Source organism: Acomys russatus, chromosome 29, assembly GCF_903995435.1.
Source record: "Acomys russatus chromosome 29, mAcoRus1.1, whole genome shotgun sequence".
In the NCBI taxonomy this organism is placed as follows: domain Eukaryota; kingdom Metazoa; phylum Chordata; class Mammalia; order Rodentia; family Muridae; genus Acomys; species Acomys russatus.
In genome coordinates, this window is record NC_067165.1 from 7,972,604 (window position 1) to 7,995,302 (window position 22,699).

Consider the following 22,699-nt stretch of genomic DNA (forward strand, 5'->3'; position numbering starts at 1 on the left):
TACAGAGAGTTCCAGGACAGCCAGCAATACACAGAGAAACCCAGTCTGAAAAAACAAAATAAACAAAGAAGAAGAAGAAGAAGGAGGAGGAGGAGGAGGAGGAGAAGAGGAAGAAGAAGAAGAAGAAGAAGAAGAAGAAGAAGAAGAAGAAGAAGAAGAAGAAGAAGAAGAAGACATTTCTTGTGGGCAGGAGAGAAAGCCCAGTGGTTAAAAGCACCTGCTGATCCTCCAGAGGACCTGAGTTCAGCTCCCAGCTCTCCTATCAGTCAGCTCACAACTGTCTGTACCTGAAGTTCTCAAGGATCCCACATATCTGGCCTCCGAAGATACCTGTACTCACATGCACATATTCACGTATAGAAACACACGCATCTATATAGAGACATTAAAGTAAGCCTTTAAAAGTATCTTTTAGGGCACACCTTTAATCCCAGCACTCAGGAGGCAGGGGCAGGCCAATCTCTGTGAGTTTGAGGTATAGGCTCAGTTTTCTTAACAAATATATTTTATTATGAACTTATTAACCAGGAGTACCTCACTTATAACCCAACTAACCTAAACAATAGGAAAAGAAGAATAAAGAATAATGAAACCGTAAGGATGTCAGTTCCGAGGAACGGTTCTCCTGGCGGAATGAGGAGGATTTCTTTTGCTGGAACCTGGGGCAACCAGAACCAGGAACCTCAGCCGGAGCCTGGAGCCCTGAAGCCTTCCTTCGAGTGGTTCTTTCTAGCCGAGCATCTCGGAAGTGGAGCGATGAACAGCCAAAACTACCAGAAGTCTCCAAAGGCCCCGCCTCTCATTTTTGGCTCACATTTATACCTCCTCTCAGAATTTGTTCAAGGATGTTTTTCAGCTGGTAAACAACCAGTCTCCCCCACACGGTGGTCCGACTTGTAAGGGGATAAATATCACCTGCTTTCTCACAAGTCTTTTTCTCATACCCCATTTGAGATCTAAACAAAACACATGTTTATCTCTCCTTCATTGAGGCCAGCCTAGTTTACATGGTGAGTACCAGGACAGCCATGATTATGTAGGGAGACCGTGTCTTAAGAAAATAAATTTAAAATTAAACTTTGCATTTATTTAGCGTGTTTGGTGATGGGGTTCTCGAAGAAGAAATTAAAATATAATAATTAAAATAAAAATGAATAAGAAATAAATAGTTTTATAGCGCTGAAAATGAAGATAACACCAGACACTTAAAGGGATAGGAAATGGTTAAATGGCCAGTAATCATGTATAAACTTTACTAAATTATAAATGAAGTATACCTCAAAGCACAAATAAAATGTTATGAACATTACGTCTGATGTGCTATGGAGCACATAAAAAAGGCAAAATATAAGCTGATGGCAAGGGAACAGGAGTCTGAAGTCTCATTGGCTGCTGGTGGAGACACAACCTGGGAGAAGCTCCGGGAAGCCGGTTCCATTAGTAAGCTGAACAAATGCATACTCCACAGCGCAGCAATCCAGCCAGCGGCACACACGCAGCTCAAGTCCACACACAACGCGGATGAACTTTGTACCAGGGAGTTTACAGCAGGTGGCTTGAGGTAGCTCATCACTTGGGCAACACATAAAAGCCCATCAGAGGGTGAATGGATACATTTAAAAGCAGAATTGATGAAGAGAAACAAGATGTCCTGTACCAATGGGGAAAGAATGAACCATAACCATGGGCAGCAATATAAGTTTTACAGATAAAATGTTGATCAAAAGCAGACATCTAGACACAGATGTCAGGGGAAGCACAGTAATGCTGAACATGTTCTGTTTCTTGGCTTAGGTATAGGCACAGGCACAGGCACAGGCACAGGCACACACACACACACACACACAGACACATACACATACACACAGACACACACACAGAGACACACACACATAGACACACAGACACATACACACACACACACATAGACACACACATACACACAGACACACAGACACACACACAGACATACACACACACAGACACACACATACACACACACCAAGGCTTCAGCAACCTCAGCACTTGATATGTAGCAATACATCAAAATTTATGATGGGCATTATCTCTGGGTGAACAGGACTATGGGAGAAATACAAACTGTCTTTTTAGTGTTCTATCCTTAAAAAGATACATGGCTAATAGGTGTCTGTGTTTATTATTGTCTTTTTTTTCCTACTTCATTATTATTTTTTCTCTACTATTTAAACATTGTAAAAAATGTTCTAAATTTTGAAACAAAAACAAAAACAAAAAAAAAAAAAAAAAAACAAAAAAAAAAAAAAGGAAAAAAAACCCCAATAATATAAGGAAAATATCAACTGGTTGTTACTGGGCACAGGCTTACAGGAACTTTTCTACATTATCAAATTCCTTCCTTTTCTACATTATCAAATTCCTTCCAGTGCCAGAATTGCCTGCTTAATATAACTGAGGTCCTGGGGTAGTCTCTAGCATTACAAAAAAAATTCAAGACTTGTGGAAAGAGCAATACAGTCATGAAGTTTACCAAGTGAAACATTTGAAGCATAAAGTAACACATTAAATTGAAGAAAGAGGACTGGAGAGATGGCTCAGAGGTTAAGAGCACTGACTGCTCTTCCAGAGGTCCTGAGTTCAATTCCCAGCAACCACATGGTGGCTCGCAACCATCTGTAATGTGATCTGATGCTTTTTTCTGCCCTGCAGGAGTACATGCAGGCAAAGCACTGTATACATAATAAATAGATAAATAAATATTTAAAAAAAAAATAAAAATAAAATGAAGAAAGAACTGCCAGGAGTGGTGGTGCACGCCTTTAATCCCAGCACTCAAAGAGGCAGGGGCAGGCAGATCCCTGTGAATTCAAGGCCAGCCTGGTCTACAAAGGGAAACCAGGATAGCCAAGGCTACACAGAGAAACCTGTCTCGGAAAAAAGACAACAACAACAACAACAACAACAACAAAGCAACAAAAAGGAAAGGACACAATTACAGATACAGCAGAAGTTGAAATAAGAAAATGCCGTCAATAAGGAATACTAATATACTTAAAAGCTTACTTAAAATAACGAATACCTGAGAAGTGATTTCTAAAAAGTGAGTCAAGAAGTGACAGAGCTTCCTGTTGCCGACCATGCTCCAACAAACAGCAAATGTTCCTAAGACCTGCAGGACTTTCTGCTGGCTAGCACCAGCCTCACAAAGTGAAACAGGACAAGAAAAGCAAGGATCCTTTATGTGTCCAGGGAAAGGCATTCTGACCAGAAATAGAATGGCTACACCAGGCAGAGTATTACTATTTTCTGTGCAAAGGTTAAACCTCAGAAGACTGTGCTGATCTAAGAGAACTCAGGCTAGCAAGAGATGCAAGCATTGTGTACACGGGGAAATAATAAGAGTAAGGGCTGTGTAATCCAGAGCTTTTGTTATGACGGAAGTATTACTCAAAATATAAAAGGGGGATTAAAAAGAAAAGAAAGAGAAGGAAAGAACAGAAACCCAGGGGAACACAAATTCGTTACACTGAATCAGCAGTTACAAAATTTTCCCCAAAGAAATTGGTGGTCCCCAAAATGTTACAATTTCTACTGTATACCCATGATGCTAGCATTTCTTATCTTATACAAGTTCTTCCAAAGAACAGAAAGAGGTTGCTGGCTGTTCCTTCAAAGACATTTTCTTCTTTGTGGGTTTTCCATACCATTAGGAGAAACCATGTGACAGAGTTCTGACCAGTGGAATCTGAATGCAATGGTGTCATAAAAGCCTTCTGAAGGGCCTCCTGCCTCCTCCCTCCCCACCAAACTGTGGGGGATGAAAGTGATCACCACAGAAATTGTGGAAGTCACAGATTCCTAGTTCTGCCATCAGTCTACTGGATATAATTGACATCATAGAAAATTCAGTGGCAGGAGATCTCATATTCTTTGTAAAGGTATGTTCTATACTCTCCAACATCAGAAACAGTTGAAAACCCCTAAACTAGCCGGGCGGTGGTAATGCATGGCTTTAATCTCAGCATTTGGGAGGCAGAGGTAGGTGGATCTCTGTGAGTCTGAGGCCATCCTGGTCTACAAAGAGAGTTCCAGGACAGCCAAGGTTACACAGAAAAACCCTGTCTCAAAAAAAAAAAAAAAAAAAAAAAAAAAAAAAAAAAAAAAAAAAAAAAAAAAGAAAGAAAGAAAGAAAGAAAAAGGAAACCCATAAACTTGGAAACCATTCCTTTTGAAACAACCCACAGGCAACGAGAAATCTTAATGAGACACAGAAAATATTTTTGACGCGTATAAAGAAAATATGTCAAGGTTGGTGAAGTACCACCCAAGCCATACTCAGTACTAGACCTCTGACCCCTGACCCCATAAGGGGAAAATCCTCTAGACGGCTAACATTATTGATGCCAGGCATAGTGGCTCATACCATGAATCCCAGAATGTAGGAGGCAGAGGCAGGTGGATCATTCTGTGTTCGATGCCAGTCTGGTCTATATAGGAAGTTTCAGGATAGCTAGGGCTACATAGAAAGACCTTGTCTCATTAAAAAAAAAAAAAAAAAAAAAAGTATTGCTCTATTAGTATATATTTCATGAAAGAAGACCAAAGTTTTACTCTCAGTGAATTAAAGATCTAGATTCCATAGTCTAATAGCTTATGTGAGAGGCTCTAAAAACAAACCATTATTTCTCTTATGACTGTTTTTTTGGCTTTTGTTTGTTTTCCCTTTTCGTCTTTTCTAGACAATTTCTCTGTGTAGTTCTAGCCTTGAACTCAGAGATTTGATTGCTTCTTCCTCCCCAGGGTTTTTACAGTGAATGAACTCAAATGAATTATACATTTAGTTAGCTTCTACTGCTATCCACTGTGAGTACTAGAAATTTTCTCCTTTTTTATGAAGTTTTCAATGCCATATACTTACTATTTCTAATTTCAGAACTTCTGTCGCTTTTTTTTCCCCCCGAGATAGGGTTTCTCTGTGTAATAGGCTTGACAGTCCTGGAACTCTCTTTGTAGATCAGGCTGGCCTCGAACTCACAGAGGTCCGCCTAACTTCAGAACTTTCAATTTCATGCTCTTAAATGTGCATTTCCTTTCATATTTGAAAAGGCTATCAGGTTTTGTTGCTGCTGTTGTTCATTTTGAGACAGTGTCTCACCGTGAAGCTCTAGTTGGCCTGGAACTTGTTGTGTAGACCAGGCTGACCTCCAAATCCCAGAGATTTGCTTGTGAGGGGACTAAAGATGTGACTTAATATAATGTATGTGAACATGTGTGGGTCAGAATGCACACATGTGTACCAAGTGCACAGGTGCCTTAAAGCCAGAAGAGGGTGTCAGATCCTTTGGAGCTGAAGTTCAAGTGGCCGTGAGCCACAGACAGGATTGTGACTATTGGGAACCAAATGCAGGTTCTCCTCAGGAGCAGCAAGTGTCTCACCTCTGACCATCTCTCCAGCCCCCAAGTTCTATAAATCTATTTTTTTTTTTTTGAGACAGGGTTTCTCTATATAGCCCTGGCTGTCTTGGACTCACTTTGTAGACCAGGCTGGCCTCGAACTCACAGAGATCTGCCTACCTCTGCCTCCCCGAGTGTTGGGATTACAGGCGTGTGTCACTGCACCTGGCTGGCAGTTCAGTCTCCATGAGCCCCTATGAGCCCAGGAGAGTTGGTTCTGCAGGTTTTCTTATGGTGTCCTTGACCCCTTTGGTTCCTTCAATCCTTCTTCCTCCTCTTCTATAGGATTCCCCAAGCTCCACCTAATGTTTGGGTGTGAGTCTCTGCACCAGTTCCCATCAGTTGCTGCGTGAAGCATCTCTGATGACAGTCTAGGCTCATGTCTACAAGCATAGCAGACTATCACTAATAGTGTCATTAATAAAAAGGCAAGCCCCCTTTCATGGCATGGGTCTCAAGCTGGGCCAGTTATTTGTTGGTCTTTCCCTCAAATTCCACTCCATCTTTTATTCCTATGTATCTTGTAGGCAGAACAAATTATGGGTCTAAGAGTTTGTGGCTGGCTTGGTGTCCAATCTCTCCACTGAAAGTCTTGCCTGGTTACAGGAGATGACCAGTTCAGACTCTATATCTCCCCATAGCTAGAGTTACCCCCATAGGTTCCTGGGAGTTTCTATTGCCCTAGGTTTCTAGCTCATCCCGAGATGATTCCACTCCCATCCAGTGTCTCCCGCTTTGTCTTCCCTCTACCCCATCCCTCCTGTTCCCACCACCACCCTCCCATACCCAGTCTATCTATCTATCTAATCTATCCCCCCTTTTCAGTGAGATCCAAGCATCCCCTCTTGGGCCCTCCTTGTTACTTAGGTTTGTAGTGTGGTTATCCTGTACTTTGTGACTTCTTAATTTGAAAAATTCTTTAAGTTGCTTCCATTCCAGACATATATATTGGTGACTGGGGAGATGGCTCCGTTGGTAAAGTTCTTACTACATCAACCAGAAGTACACAAAAGATCACCCCAACATCTCCCTCTGTTAGTCCAATAAAATGCTCTTTCTCTAACACCAATAAACTATATATGATAACAATATGGGAACTCTCAGGTAAGAACTACATTCACAATGTCCAGTCCATTAGTTTGGTAACCTTGGAGAAAGTATTCCGCTATTTATCCTACCTTGGTGGGTCCAAGGTTCTGTACCTAAAATCACTTTCCATCATAACTTACAATTATCAACCTAAAAACATCTTTTAGACCTTATTTTCTTAAATCCAAAACAACTTAAGCTTATATGTGAGACCATAACTATGATTCAACCCCATCAGAGACCTGAGAAGGATATAAATATTACCCTAGTAAATTGGAAGTGGAGAGCAAGAGGCTTCCAAAACTACGGAAGTGACAGAGACTTCCGCCTGGCCAGTCACCCAAGATTCCTCTGAAACATTGGGGCATCCATCTTTAGCCATAGGCCCAGAATATCGGACAGACATGTCTGTGAAGTAGGAATATTGAAGGACTGCCCTGCCTTGACTTGGCAAACTTTAGCAGTCAGTCTCCTTCTTGTTTTGCTCATCCACAGCTTGGACAGCATGCTGTCAAGCAGCTGAGGCAAGGCAGGTTTTTGTTTTTATTTTTTTGCTTGGTGGCTAGCTTTGCTAAATTTGAAGCAAACTTCATTAGGAGGTTCTTCGCCTCTTCTTCTTCCTCTCCTTCTTCTTCTCCTCCTCCTCTTCTTCCTCCTCCTCCTCTTCCTCCTCCTTCTTCAAGCTCTGGAAAAGTTTTATTAAAGGAAAACTTTCCTGGTTTACTTTTCACCAGTCTGTCTGGCATGCTTCTAATAGTATCAGAATCACCTGGGTCAGTGATAGCCCGTGTGCATGCTCTGTAGTATTTTCCATACGCTGTGCCTAATTCAGTATTACTGCCACTGTAGTGATGGACACCAGTTTTATCCAACATAGCATGGTATTCTATTTCAGATTGCCTCAAAGCTGGGCAGTTGTTGGCAAGGGTGATCAATTTCACTTTGCCTTGTCTGATCATCTTCAGAGTCTGTTTGTGTCCCAGGGCATACTTTCCACTTTTCATAACAAGTTGGAGCTAGAGTTGATTGACACCAGAGATGTTTTTTCCCCCCTGTCTTCTTTGCAGCCACTATCTTCCTGCCTTAGGAGTGGGACAATCCCCAACCAAGATCAGCTGCCAAGATCCCTTCATCTTCTTTGAAGTAGAATAAGGTGCTGCCAGAAGCAGACGTGTCTCACTGTCAAAAGGGCCTTTTATTATTAAAACATCTTTAAGTGCCGTATCCTGTAGATCTCAGAGGTTTTTAAAGACCATCTCTATACCCAGAGTATATCTGAATAGGCAGACATAGCTCGGCTCTAACTATTGTCTGATTAACTTTGAAACCATTGACTGGAGGCTTATTTCTGTGATGAACTAAACTAGTACCTAACACAACTACAAATTTGATTGATTGACTACTAACTTGCATTTCTTTGTTTTTGTTTTTGTTTGGTTTTTCGAGACAGGGTTTCTCTGTGCAGCTTTGGCTGTCTTGGACTTACTTTGTAGACTAGGCTGGCCTTGAGCTCACAGAGATCCTCCTGCCTCTGCCTCCAGAGTGCTGGGATTAAAGGTGTGTGCCACCACACCCGGCTTGTAGTTTCCTTTTTCAATCTGTGTTTCCAGTTGTAAGTTGGGTAGCTAATTCATCCTAACACACAGATATAAATCTGACACTAAATTCCAGTATAAGGAAGTCTTATAGTACATGCCAAGACAAACGAATAACTGCCATGAAATGAAAGTCGAGACAAAAGCAACATATTCCATATTCAGTAATCAAAAGCACTAACTGCAAGAAACACAAACTACAAAGAGAAATTCCTCTGGTTAAAAGACACTGTGGCTGTCATTGAAGCTCCTGCAGAGACTCTTTTTTTTTTTTTAATCTACTTAATTTTTTTTGAAATTTTTTTATTAATTTATTCTTGTTACATCTCAATGGTTATCCCATCCCTTGTATCCTTCCATTCTTCCCTCCCTCTCATTTTCCCCTTACTCCCCTCCCCTATGACTGTGCCTGAGGGGGACTTCCTCCCCCTTTATATGCTCATAGGGTATCAAGTCTCTTCTTGGTAGCCTGCTATCTTTCCTCTGAGTACCAGGAAACTGGGACAGAGGGGAGGACATCCTATTGGGACTCTAGATGAAAGAAGCATGGGAGAATAGCAAAGTAGAAGGATCCAGAGGGTCCTAGAAACCTACAAGAAGAACATTATGATAGGCAGATTTGGGCCCAGGGGTCCTGCTCAAACTATGGCACCAGCCAAGGACAATACAGGCTGTAAACTTCAAACCCCTACCCAGATCTAGCTAATGGACAGGACATTCTCCACTGTTGAGTGGAGAGTTGGGTATGACTTTCACATGTACTCTGGTGCCTCATATTTGACCACGTCCCCTGGAGGGGGAGACCTGGTGGCACTCAGAGGAAAGATAGCAGACTACCTGCAGAGACTCTTGCCCCCACCCCCAGGAGCAAATCAAATCTTAAATGAAAAATGTACTGAGCTGAATTCTGATTCTGAATCTTGACATCAACCTCAGGGAGATATAGGAAAGATGGCTACAGCTAATGAGGTTAACAAATCAAATCTAGAATGAGTTATTAAATATTTACTAATCCGGTGAGAATAAAAGCTAACCCTCTCAATTCTCAAAGCAGAACATCCGCTTTATTACCTGTGCATATATGCTAGATTTTCGCCTTAAACTGATGAGTGTCTGACTCATTGAAGTCTGTGTGGGCAAATGAAATCTGAAATATTAACGATGCAATAAGTGAATATTACAAGAAGTAAGAGACCCTCTGGGAAGTGTATTAGTGTGACAATAGATTGCTCACTCTAAAGAAATGCCTCTGGAGGTGGAGAGAAGATGGTTGGTTGGAGATACTCAGAATTTTCCTATGCCTACAGAAATCTGAGATAAAATATCAGGTAGGTGGCAAAAGCGGGGTGTGGATGACATAGAAAGACAAGGAAGCAAGTTGGTAAACAGTAGACAGAGAGGAGGTAAAATCCAGACATGTTGGACTTTTGATTTATTAAAAAAAAAAAAAAATTGGCCCTAACAGCACTGGGCACAATAGTAAGGAAGCAAAGGAAAGAGGGTAAAGTTCCAGAAACTCCACAGGGCACGAGTTGGCAGCTCCGCAGAGATGCAGGTTAAGAAGGGGCAACTACCACATGCAGCAAGCACCCTGGGGAGGGAGGTCCTGCGCCTCCTGCCTTATCCACTACTGCTGTAGAAGGGGCTCATTCTAGGAGAGGCCTTACATTCATTCAGGAAGAGGAGAAGACCAATCAATAACCCTCCCCTGACCCCCAGCTAAATGACTAGCCACCCTGAGAGCCTTGGTGCAACTAGTTCTCCCCCCCACCTCTCTCTTTCTCTCTCTCTCTCTCTCTCTCACACACACACACACACAAACACACACACACGCACACGCACACGCACACACACACATCTACTTGGGTTGAAGCTACGAGTCTTGTCAGGCAATGGTGGCACACGCGTTTTTTTGTTTTTGTTTTTGTTTTTCAAGACAGGGTTTCTCTATGTTATCTTAGCCATCCTGGACTCAACTTTGTAGACCAGGCTGGGTTCAAACCCACAGCGATCCACTTGCCTCTGCCTCCCAAGTGCTGGAATTAAAGGCGTGAGCCACTACGCCTAGCTGGTGGCACATGCTTTTAATCCCAGCGCTTGGAAGGCAGAGGCAGGTGGCCAGCCTGGTCTACAGAGCAAGTTCTAGGAAGAGAAATCCTGTCTCAAACAAAACAAAACAAAATGGAAGGAAGGAAGGAAGGCAAGAAGGAAGCAAAAAAGGAAGGAAGGAGAAATGAAAATACGAGTCTTTCCAAAGAGGGAATCTGGGGCTGATTATATCAGGGCAACTTTTGTTCAAGTTCTGGCAAAAGGAGAGATAATAGCTTTGTGTACTAGTAGAGGGCTAGGAGCCGGGCGTGGTGGCGCACGCCTTTAATCCCAGCACTTGGGAGGCAGAGGCAGGCAGATCGCTGTGAGTTCGAGGCCAGCCTGGTCTACAAAGTGAGTCCAGGATGGCCAAGGCTACACAGAGAAACCCTGTCTCGAAAAACAAAAAAACAAAACAAAACTAGTAGAGGGTTAGGGCAGAGAACTTCATGACCAGTGCACAAAGGATTACTCTTGACCCTCCGGCACAGATGGCTCGGTCTTACTACTTTCTATATTCTCAGAGGGCCAGAGAGACCTGGTGGAAGGTAGCACCTGCTCTGGGAGTTCTTGTGCCAAAGCCACACTGGCTAGTGGGGTGGAGGGTAGAAGGGGGGCACCCAGGAGTGGGGTTGGGTAATGTGATCCTTGTCTCAGCTGGCAGGAGCAGTGGAAAGGCGCTCCTGTGTGCCCTATGTTGGCAGGGCTACACATAGAAAAAACTGACAGGAATTCAGCCCAGGCACTGGCACAGTGGCCTGACCCTGCAGGAGGGCGGGGCTTTGTCTGGAAATGTCACTTAGTGGTGTCATCCATTTGGACATCAGAGAAAAAAACAGCTGGGGAAGGGATGGGGACAAAGCATTTACATCCTCTTTCTCTTCAATGGAGAAAAAACAATGACTTGTGTTTTCTTTTTGTCTAAATTTGTTTTTCTCATTATTTCTACCATCAATCCCAAATACTTGTTTCTTTATTTTTTATTACACTTATGTATTATTTTATTTTCAAGACAGGGTTTTTCTATGTGTAGCCCTGGCTGTTCTGGAACTCACTCTATAGACTAGGCTGGCCTTGAACTCACAGAGATCTGCCTGCCTCTGCCTCTTAAGTGTTGGAACTAAAGGCATGCACCACACCACCCATATATTTGTATTTGTTTTTTGTTTGTTTGTTTGGGTTTTTTTTTTTTTTTTTTTTTGGTTTTTTGAGACAGGGTCTCTCTGTGTTAGCCTTGGCTGTCCTGGAATTTGTTTTATTTTTTAAAATAAAATTTAGATTATACATGCATGAGTGTTTTATCTTCATGTACATGTGTGCACCATATGCAAGTGCACCGTGTACATATGTGTCTGGTGCCAGGGGTGGTCAGAAGAGGGATTCAAATCCCTTGTGACTGGAGTGAACAGAAGGTTTTGAGCTGCCTTGTGGGTACTGGGAATCAGACTCAGCTCAGCAGTTAAGAGCATTGGCTGTTCTTGCAGAGGACCCGTGCTCACTTCCCAGGACCCATTTGACAACTCATAGCCCTCTAACCCCACTTCCCTCTTCTGGCTTCCATGAGAACAGCACAAGTGTTATACATCGTGCAGACAGAACACCCATACAGGTAAAAATAAGCAATCTGAGCACTCAGGAGGCAGAGGCAGGAGGATCCCTGTGAGTTCGAGGCCAGCCTGGTCTACAAAGTGAGTCCAGGACAGCCAAGGCTAACACAGAGAAACCCTGTCTCAAAATAAAATAAAATAAAAGGTTTAGAAATAAAAATTTAAAGTGACAGTAGAAATCACATTATCCTATCTTAGCATGAAGAAAATAGCAAAAAAATGAAAAGAAGATCAAATATTTATTAAGCTTGGGCAGCAGTAAAAAGAAAAATAATTATAATAAAAGCTTCAAGAAATCCTGGCCACAAACCTAGAAACCTATGAGGGAGAAGCAGCAGTGATATAAATACTAAAGGCAAGAAAATCTGTTCAATGTAATTATAGCAGGAAATCCTCCAAATCCAGGAAAGGACATGGACATCCAAGCACAAGAGACATTTAGAATCCTACATAGACACAACTAGAAAATAACTTCATGACATATTATAGTTAAAAAATCCAAGAGTACAGGGCAAAGAAACTATAGTGCTAGAAGTAATTGAAAAATGCCAAATAAACTACACACAAAGGCAAAATGCATCAGAATTACGAGACCTCCCAGAAGAAATCCTAAAAGTCATGAAAGGATAAAACAATATCGTAAGCCCACGAATAAATAACTATGAACAAAAGTTACTATATCAAGCAAAGTTATTCTTGTTTTGTTTTGTTTTGTTTTCAAGACAGGGTTTCTCTGTGTAGCCTTGGCTGTCCTAGAGCCACTCTGTAGACCAGGCTGGCCTCCAACTCACAGAGATCCGCCTGCCTCTGCCTCCCTGAGTGCTGGGATCACAGGCATGTGCCATGGCACCCAGCTTGCAAAGTAATTTTTTTTGAGACAGGGTTTCTCTGTGTAGCCCTGGCTGTCCTAGACTCACTGGTAGACCAGGCTGGTCTCAAACTCACAGTGATCTGCTTGCCTCTGCTTCCCCCACACCCCCCAAATACTGGGATTAAAGGCGTGCACCACCACCGCCTGGCTGCAAAGTAATTTTTTTTCTTTTTGCAAAGTAATTTTTTAAGTTAATGGAAAAGTAAAGATCTCCCATGATCATCACCAAATAAAATAATTAATTTCCATTAAGCCATCATCGAAGACAGTATGTAAAGGGATCCTACACAGAGACAAAGATGAGACACAGTCACAAGCAGGACAGTTCCACAAAGAACAAATTTCACAAGAAGAACTAATGAACAACTGAGAACCATGGAACAGCGAACTTATGTATTTCGACACAGTAAAACTGGAAACTCCTAAGGTCAATAAGGAAGGGAGAAAAGAACAAAGCATTTGAATCAACCAGAAGACAAACACTAGACACATTTACAGCAATCAGCAAACACCTCTCAGCCATAACTTGAATGTAAACAGTCTTAACTCTCCAATTAAATAGCACAGACTGAGTTAGTGGGTTAGAAAACAAGGTCCAACTGTCTGTTGCCTGCAAGACATGTATTTCACTATCAGAATACAGACTAAGGGGTAAAGGATAGAGAACGATACACCAGGAGCAAGTGGAAATACCTCTACTGAAAAAGTAGACTTCAAGCCCAAATTAAAAAATATAAAGTCACTATATACCAACAAAGAGAACAACAGCACATCCCTGTTTCACAAAACAAACATTTCTGGAGATCAAGCAACAGATAGGTCCAGAAATAATAGTGATGGACTTCAATACCTCATGTTTATCAACACATCACTCAGACAAAAAAAAAAGAACAAACAAACAAACAAAAAAAAAAAAACAAAAAACAAAAAAAAACCAACCCCCCCAAAAAACAAACAAAACCAAGAACAACAAACAAACAAAAAACCAGATAAAACTATGCCATAGGAAAAACAAGATGGCGATTAATATCCACACATTACATTGTCAGGCAAAGTCTTTACGCCAAAATCTGGAGAAGAGTGAAAACAGCTTCAAAATATTACTACTACCTTAGTTGGGAAAGTGAGATAGAGAACTTTACAAAAGCAGAAGAGAAAATTCCGAGCTGGTCCCAGCGGCATCAGCTGTTTGGGGAGCTCCCTGTTCCCGGTGAAGGAATGCTGGCTGCACACTGGAAGCCAGAGAACAGAAAATCTTCACTGTCCTTATAGTATCAGATTCTCTAAAGAGCTGGAAATACAGGCCACACCCAGGGCAACAGCTGCAGTAGCAGAAGGAAACGCTGCGGGGGAATCCCATTCTTCACCAACTGGGCACCCGATGGACCAGAAGTGGGAAGCTGCTTCACCAAGACCCCACGCCGCACTGGCATTGTGGTGTGTCCCGAGACCCTCCCTAAAGCACACTCAGGAAGTTAAGAGCAACTATCTGGAAACCGTTCACTCAAATCTAGCTAGCAGAAGACTACTGGACTGCAGGGGGGAAAAAATTCAAACCAAACCAAAGCAAAACCTTGAATCAAGACCACGTCACATCCCATGAGCTGAAAACCCGGTGGAGCCAAAATGCAGGGGAGCTTTTAATGCAGACTCCAAGCAGTGTATGGAAATTGGAAAAGACCACACAAGTGTGTGAGGCCAGCGTTGGAAAACAGAACCCTGAAGGGATGATATAGGTGTGACCAGAATCTGAGACCGCATCGGTGAAGCATCTCCAATGGACCGGACCAGCCACCTATTATAATTCAACCAGCCTAAGGAAGACCCAGAGAGGAGAACTTCATCTCTCTGCTCCATTTTTGTTCCTAGAGCCGCCCTCCGCCCCACCTTACTTACCCCCTTTCCTTCTCTTTTCCGTTAATACCCACAGTAACTAATCTATTAAAACACACAGTTATCAGTGGCCCTTTACTCCCTAAAATGATTGGCACTTAAGGGGTAGTTGGCGTGTAGTAGACTAGTACTGCATTTTCACAAGGCACCTACTTCTGGCTGTTGCGGCAGGTGTAGTGGTTTGACCACGAATGTCCTCCTTGGGCGCCAGCATTTGAATACTTGATTCTCAGTTACTGCAAACGCTTCCGCTGAAAGAAGAAAGGAGATCTGAATAAAAACCAAATTCAACCCATGACCGGACTCCAGATGCACAAGTCCCAACACAAAAACACAAGCGTGAAAAAAAAAAAAAAAAAAATCTCTTCCAAAAAACGAGCCACGCAACAGTAATGGCGCCCAAGACAATGACATAAACAGAATTCCTGACAATGAATCCAAAAGAACGGCTGTAAGTTCGTAAGGTAATCAGAGCACACAAATAAACTCCTGAAATACCTCAGTGAGAATACAGTTGAACTAAGCAAGTATTTACAGTTCAACAGAGACACAGAAATGCTGAAGAAAACCAAAATAGAAAGCCCAGTGGAACGACTCACCAGTCCTCCCGACCGGTGGATAACTGGGGTAGCTTCTCCTAGCCTCAAGGTCGCCTTTTGCTCTGGGTCTGCGGGAGAGTCTGTTGCTTGTTCCACTTCTGCCAGCTTCTGTTTTCCCTCCCCTCCCCTCACTCCCTGGCCCCCCAGCATCCTTCTCTCTATGTCCCCACCCTTTTCTCTATGTCTGTCAGACTCTGTCTCCAACCTAATAGACTTTTTGTTTTTCTAAGACAGGATTTTACTCTGCAGCTGAGATGGCCTAGAACTTGCAATCCTTCTGCCTCAGTTTCTCAACTACTAGGGTTACCAATATATTCCTATTTACTTCTAGCAGGACCTTGATGTTAACAGAAAAGATTATTAAGGTACATTATTTAAACTTCCTCCCCCCCCCCAAAATAAACTTTCCCAAACACTTGTAGAGCTCAAAGGAAATAAGATACACATTTATGATGGATTACTTTACTATAATTGCCTTAGTAAGTATGATAATGAATCTAATACTTCATAGTATTAAAATGCTAATAAATAGAAAATCTAATTAAAATATTTCCAAGGCATGGGGCTGGAGAGATGGCTCAGAGGTTAAGAGCCCTGCCTGCTCTTCCAGAGGTCCTGAGTTCAATTCCCAGCAACCACATGGTGGCTCACAACCATCTATAATGTGATCTGATGCCCTCTTCTGGCCTCCAGGTGTACATGCAGGCAGAGCTCTCTATACATAATAAATAAACCTTAAAAAAAAATTTTTTTTTTTTCCAAGGCAGAGGCAGGAGAGATAGCTCTGTGTTTTGGAGCACTGGCTGCTCTTCCAGAGGACCCAGGTTTGGTTCCCAGGCCTAGGCAGTAGCTCACATGTGTTTATAACTTTAGTTCCAGGAGATCCAGCATGCTCCTCTTCTGGCTTCTGTGAGCGTAGCATACACATGATACACATATATGCCTGTAAGCAAAACTGCTCATACACATAAAAAGAAATATATCTTTTTTTTTTAGTTAAAAAAATACGTGTTTCCAGGGCAGAATGGAATCTTTAATGGTGAAAATTTCATAAAATGAAAGTAACTTTAGTGTCAAGATCTGCCCTTATAATTTCCTTTCAGAATTAGGAAAGTGATGATTATCAAACATATTCAAAATGATACAGTGGAACTCTTTGTTACATGAATGTATATGTAACCAGGGTACTATTTAATAGACATGCCACGTGAGAAGGGAGACTACAAGAAATTGAAAAATAAACAAAGCAGAAAGAATATAATTTACAACTCCTTGAAAGCATATCATTTAAGACTGCCTTCCAACCCAGCTCACCCTTTTAACTTTAGAGAGAGCTGGGGTGTAGGCAGCTTACCAGTGCTTCCAGAAAGCAAAGTTAGTGATGGGGAGATGGCTCTGCAGTCAGAAGCATTGGCTGCTCTTTCAGAGGACCTGGGTTCCATTCCTAGCACCCACATGGTGGCTCACAACTGCCTGTAACTCCAGTCCCAGGGAATTCAACACCCTTTTCTGGCCTCCGAGGGCACCAGGCTTGCAGGTGATGCCCAGACATACATACAGGCAAAACTTCCACACACAGAAGATAAAAATAAATAAATTTTTAGGAAGAGGAGAGTTTGTATCTGCATGCCATTGGAAGCATTTTTGTGCATGTAGGAGGAGTGGCATAATTGTTAATTTATCCCATAGAGGAGTCTTTGTAGTGATTGCGGTACATGAAGCCAACGAGGTAGAAAATCCCGGTACACAGTTTCATTGGCAAGATATTACTAATTAGTGGTTGTTACACAAGCTACATGGTCATAATTCAGCATGTTGTCGACTACGGACTTGCTCTATGTGGCCTTTTATCATGTTGAGATATTTACTCAATGTTCTGAGTCTCTTCAGGGCTTTTATTATGATGAAGGGATGTTGCACTTTGTCCTTTCTCGCATCTATGAAGATGATGATGTCATTTCTGTCCTGAGTCTACTGATGGGATACATTACCTTTATTGATTTGAATATGTTGAACCATCCTTATATCTGTAAAAACATGAAAAAAAGGGTATTCCAAGCAAATAAAACTAGGAAATAAGCAGGCGTCACTTTTGTAATATCCGTGAACATGGACTTAAAGCCACAACTAGTCAGAAGACATAAAGGTCACTCCTCTCCCCTTTCCTCCCATCCCCTCCTCTCCCCTCCTCTCCTCTCCTCTCCTCTCCCCTCCTCTCCTCTCCCGTCCTCTCCCTCTCTCCTCTCCTCTCCCTCCCCTCCTCTCTATCTCTATTTCTGTCCCTCTCCCTCCCTCTCCCCACTCCTCTCTTCAACATGCTCTGGCTATGGTAGTAAAAGCCGAGCTTAAACTGGAAATCCTCTGGCCCAGCTGGCTAAGCTTTTCAATGTTTAGTTACTATTTACCAAATGGCACCCTTCTGAAATACTTTTCACCCAGCTGTATTCTTGAAAGCCTGCCTGTTTTTAAGGCTGTGGTCAAATTCAACTTTCTCTACAAAGCCGCCCCAGTTTTAGCAGCGGGGGCTAATTTAGCTTCTTCTCTCCTGTTTTTACAGTTTATCTATGGCACCATCAGCCTATCTCATGAGTGCATCTCCTCACAAACTTACAGAAAACCAGAACTGGAACCTGAAAGGCACCGGCAGCATGAGAGGCAGTCTGGTCACTTCTCCCTTCATTTCAGCTGGCCGCTCCCAAGCCCTGCTAAATAAATACACAGTCTAAAACTCACCATACAGCTCGCTCAGGGGAACTCAGCTTCAAGGCAAATCCACTAAACCTCACAGCCATTCAGAATGTTTATTTTTACACTCCCTTTCCTTGAGGAAATCAGGGAGCTTTCACAACCATGATGGTCTTTCCTACTAGATGGCAAACTTTCCAGAGGTGGGTCTCTCTGTCCTCCAGGGTCCTGACTGCACTCCTCCTCAACCCCCACCCCCTGCCCCACCCACTGTGCTTAAGGGGGAAATAAAGCCAATTTCCTCAGGAATCAGGAGAAGGCTTTTGAATATGTGCATGCTAAAGCAAAGTTAGCAAATGATGGTTTGCAATTTAATTCAAGATCAAGAGAGATAGAATCCATTTTAACATTGAAAAAAAAATCCAAAATTTATACCACTGCGAAGAAGATGAATATGGCTACACGGCAGATGGGTGTTATTGATAGAAGGTTAATGTTCACTGTAAGAGATATCTGATTTAATTATTTTCTTAAAATTACATTTATTTTTGTGTGGAGGGTAGTGCTTTAGCACAGGTACGGAGGTCAAAGGACAGCCTGCAGGAGTCTGTTCTCTTTCTACTAGGGGGTTCCTGAATATTAAATCCAAGTCACCAGGTTGGCAAGCAAATGCCTTTATCTGCTGAGCCATCTCACTAGCCCTGATTTTTTTTTTTAATATCCAAAAGCAATCAAAAGAGGACTAGAAAAAATTAAGGTTGTTTTTTACCCCTTATCTTGCTTTCCCAAACTCTTACTTCCAGGAGCCTTTACCATTTATAGCCCTCTCGTGAATCGTGAATATAAATGCAAGGCGTTTGGGCAGGGGAGAAAACACTTTCATCTTTCATTTCTCACTCAAAATAGGCCCAAAAGTCCCTGGTGTTCATATTGTTGTCACAGTGCTTCTATGTCAGGACCAGGAGAATGTCTGAGAAGTTTCTCTAGAAACCTAGGTGTGTCAGCTAGGTACAGTCACTGTAAAGATAGACAGAGAAAAGCACTTAAAGCAAGAATGTATTTTCACTCCATTTCACGGTCTGTGAGTCTGCTGTAAGCCTGAAGGAACAAGCAACATCAACACAGGAGGTTGTGGTGAAATGAAGCTGGTCCATGGGTGGGAGGCAGGAGGGTGGGGGAAAGACAGAGGGAGACGGGGGTATTTTCAAATAAATGTAATATCATTTTTACAATATTTGAGTCTGATACAATAACCTGAATGTGCTGCTGACTGTAGGTGAAATGTTCTTTCCTTTTCAATTTCATCTCTCTTGAAACTCATTTCCATTATTTCTCCATTCCAACATTTCATAGACAGCTTCTGATTGTTTTGTGGCATTTGGGCTTCAGCAGCCACGTTAGCTGACTAGGTGACAAGTCCGTGGCAGGGCTCTAGTGCATCATTCTCTGGCCGCCGAGAGAGTGTCAAGTTAGAATGTACAAGGCTTATCGCTTTTCCAGGGTGCTGTTTTCTTTCTATTTCCATAATAAACTGAGGAACTATCTCAATATGCTTACTTTATCCCTAAGGCCTACTCTTTTTCTATTAAGGATCAAATCCACATTCTCTATAATGTGACTCTTGAGTTTTTTGTGGTTTTGTTGTTGTTGTTAATATCTGCTCAATAGAGTTCATCAAAGGATATTCAGTAATATTCTCATTTGGGGGAAGTTATGGTAAATTACTGTTTTTCCTGAGTCTCACTATGTAGCCCTGGCTGGCCTGGAACTTCCAATGTTGAGGACAAGGCTAGCCTTAAACTCATCCACTTGTCTCTGCCTCCTGAGTGCTGGGATTAAAGGTGTCTGCCACCACGCCCAACTATGATTATTTTCTTTTAATTCAAAGAAATAGTAAAAACACTGGGAAAATCTTTCAAACAATGTATAAGGAGATTAACTCTATAAAATGTAGCTGTCTTATGAAGTCTGATTCCATTAGCTTAATTTGGAAAAGGCTTTAAATACTAGTCACGTTACTCCCTGCTAAAGACTAGGAGGATGGGACACTGTGTATGAGGTGCTCAGTGCTCTGCCTCGCACCCTAAAACCATAGTAAGTGCCACTTAGCACCCCTCTGCTTCCTGTGTTGCCCTTCATGCTCACCGCACCTCACAGCAAACTGACATGGCTGAAAATTTAATGTCTGTTCTCTGCCCTTTCACTAAAATATGCCTTTCTCGGATTCTTACTTCAGGTTTTACTGCTTAAATCTATCTATGTATCTATGTATCCATGTATCTATCTACCTGTCTATGTATCTATCTACCTATCTATGTATCTATCTACCTATCTATGTATCTATCATTTATCTATATATGTATCTATTATCTATCTATCTATCTATGTATCTATCTATTGAAAGCCTTGACATTATCCTTCCCTCCCTGGCCTCAATTCCAGATCTATCCATTTCCCCCTGGACAGTTAGCATACAACTTTACAGTCCATAAATACAATAACACTTCTTTTTTTGGGGGGGGGGCATGTTTCAGTAAATCCTAAAAGTACAACAGTCATAGGATCTGAAACCCAAAACTTTGGAGTTCAAGTTAGGCTTAGAACTTACTAACTTTGGGAATTAAACAAGATGTTTTAGCCTCTCTCGATGTCATCTGCCAGTTCTTAGAGTAAATGCAACAACGTGGTGTACAAAAGCATTTACCACAGATACTGGCATGCGTTAGACTTCAGTAAAATAACAACTTATCTTTCTTAAGTGGCACAAATGATTACATTTTCTTTTCTTTGCATTCCCCCCTTAAAACATTTATAAACACAAAATAAAGAGTAAAAAGTATGGGTCTGGACAGATGGCTGCTCCTCCAAAGGACCCGAGCTTAATTTCTAGCACCCACATGGTACCTCACAACTGTCTGTAACTCTAAGATCTGACACCCTCACACAGGCACATATGCAGGCAAAGCACCATTGCACATAAAATAAAATAAAATAAAATAAAAATTTAAAGAGTAAAAAGTTATCTCTCCCCAAATTGCACACAAACACACTTCTCCATGGTCTGCTCTGCAATATTCCAAGCTGATTGGACTTTATCACTCACCTCTAAGCTTAGGTATCACTTCCTCCTGAAGCCTTCTCTGACTCTCATGGTCAGTATTATTTCTTTTCTTCTGTTTGTTTCTACCAGACCTTGGGCTACCTCTATCATGGCATCAAAATATGTTTGTTTGAATGTACACCCCACCCCCAATCTCATGTGTTGATATTTAGTCCTTACCTGGTGGTGCTGCGTTCAGAAGGTTTTAGACACTTTTGGGACGATGGCCTAACAAAAATGAGTTCCTGGGGTGGGCCTTGGAAGCTGTACCTTCTTCTGGTTCCAGCTCCAGTGTTTTGCTTCTTACTCTGCTAAGATGTGAGAGCTGTCACCTGTGCACCCATGGCTGCAGGCAGCTGTCAACAGCTCTGCGCCCTCCTCACCATGATAAGACTTATGTTCTCTGGCACTGTGATCCAAAAAAGCCTTCTGCTGCCTCAAGTAGTTTCTGGCCACTATTCTGTCACCACAATGAGAAAAGTAACAGTGTGTTTTAGGTGTTTAATGTTTTACTTATACCTAGCCTCAATAATAAATGCTCCAAATTGGAGATTTCTTGCCAGTCTTTATATCCCTAGTTTGTCATAGTGGTTCATAGATTAGAAGAAGAAGAAGAAGAAGGTCTTACTATAGTCTATTGGAAACACATAAAAAATTCCATGGGGGATGGAAGGCAGGGGCCTGGAGAGATAGCTCAGTGGTTAAGAGCACTGGCTGCTCTACCAGAGGACCTGGGTTCAATTCCCAGCACCCACATGGCAGCTCACAATTGTCTGTAGCTCCAGTTCCAGGGGATCTGGCACCTTCAGACATACATGCAGGCAAAACTCCAATGCACATTAAAAAAAAATTACACAGGGGCCTAGGGCTGTTGCAGTGGTTAAGGTGCTGGCTGAACAAGCGTGAGGAAGGATTGGAGGACCCACGGGGTCCAATGAACTGCCAAGGAAAGATGATTGTCTAAGTTAGGATTTCTAATGCTGCGTTGAAAACACCACGACCAAAAAGCAAATGGGAGGAAATTGTTTATTTGGCTTACACTTCCATGTTGCTGTTCATTCTTGAAGGAAGTCAGGACAGGGACTCAGATGGGGCAGGACTGATGTTCAGAGTCCTAGAACTTATATAAAAATGCCAGGGCCCCCGTAATCCCAGCACTCAGCAGCCAGAGACAGAGGATCCCTGGGTTAGCTGGCTGTCTCAGTTTGGGTTTTACTGCTCTGAAGAGACAGAGTGACTAAGCAACTCTTTGTCTGTTTGTTTTGTTTTTCGAGACAGGGTTTCTCTGTGTAGCCTTGGCTGTCCTGGACTTGATTTGTAAACCAGTCTGGCCTTGAACTCACAGAGATCCACCAGCCTCTACCTCCCTGAGTGCTGGGATTACAGGCATGTGCCACTGCGCCCGGCTCCAAGATGATTCTTATAAAGGAGAACATTTAATTGGGTTGGCTTACCGTTTCAGAGATTTAATCCATCATCGCGCTGGGAAGCATGGCCCCATGCAGGCAGACATGGTGCTGCAGAGGGAGCTGAGAATTCTACATCTGGATCCACAGGCAGCAGAAGGAGGGCCACAGTGGGTGGAGCTTGGGAATAGGAGATTCAAAGCCTGTCCTCACAGTGACACACTTCCTCCAAGACCATACCTACTTCAACACACTCTCGATGGGCCAAGCATACACCACACACACATACACACACACACACACACACACACACACACACACACACACACACAC

General features: G+C 42.4%; 1 protein-coding gene across 1 annotated transcript in view; it reads right to left on the reverse strand.

The window, feature by feature from the left end:
- The window catches only part of C29H1orf185 (chromosome 29 C1orf185 homolog), a 40,720-nt gene extending 18,701 nt beyond the window's left edge, over positions 1-22,019 (reverse strand). The window contains exons 1-4 of the mRNA XM_051172023.1: positions 22,000-22,019; positions 21,815-21,899; positions 21,141-21,268; positions 20,964-21,064 (exon numbers count right to left, since the gene is read on the reverse strand). Of these exons, the coding sequence (XP_051027980.1) occupies positions 20,964-21,064; positions 21,141-21,268; positions 21,815-21,899; positions 22,000-22,019 (334 nt within the window). The remainder of the gene's footprint in view (positions 1-20,963; positions 21,065-21,140; positions 21,269-21,814; positions 21,900-21,999) is intronic.
- Between the last annotated feature and the right edge of the window lie 680 nt (positions 22,020-22,699).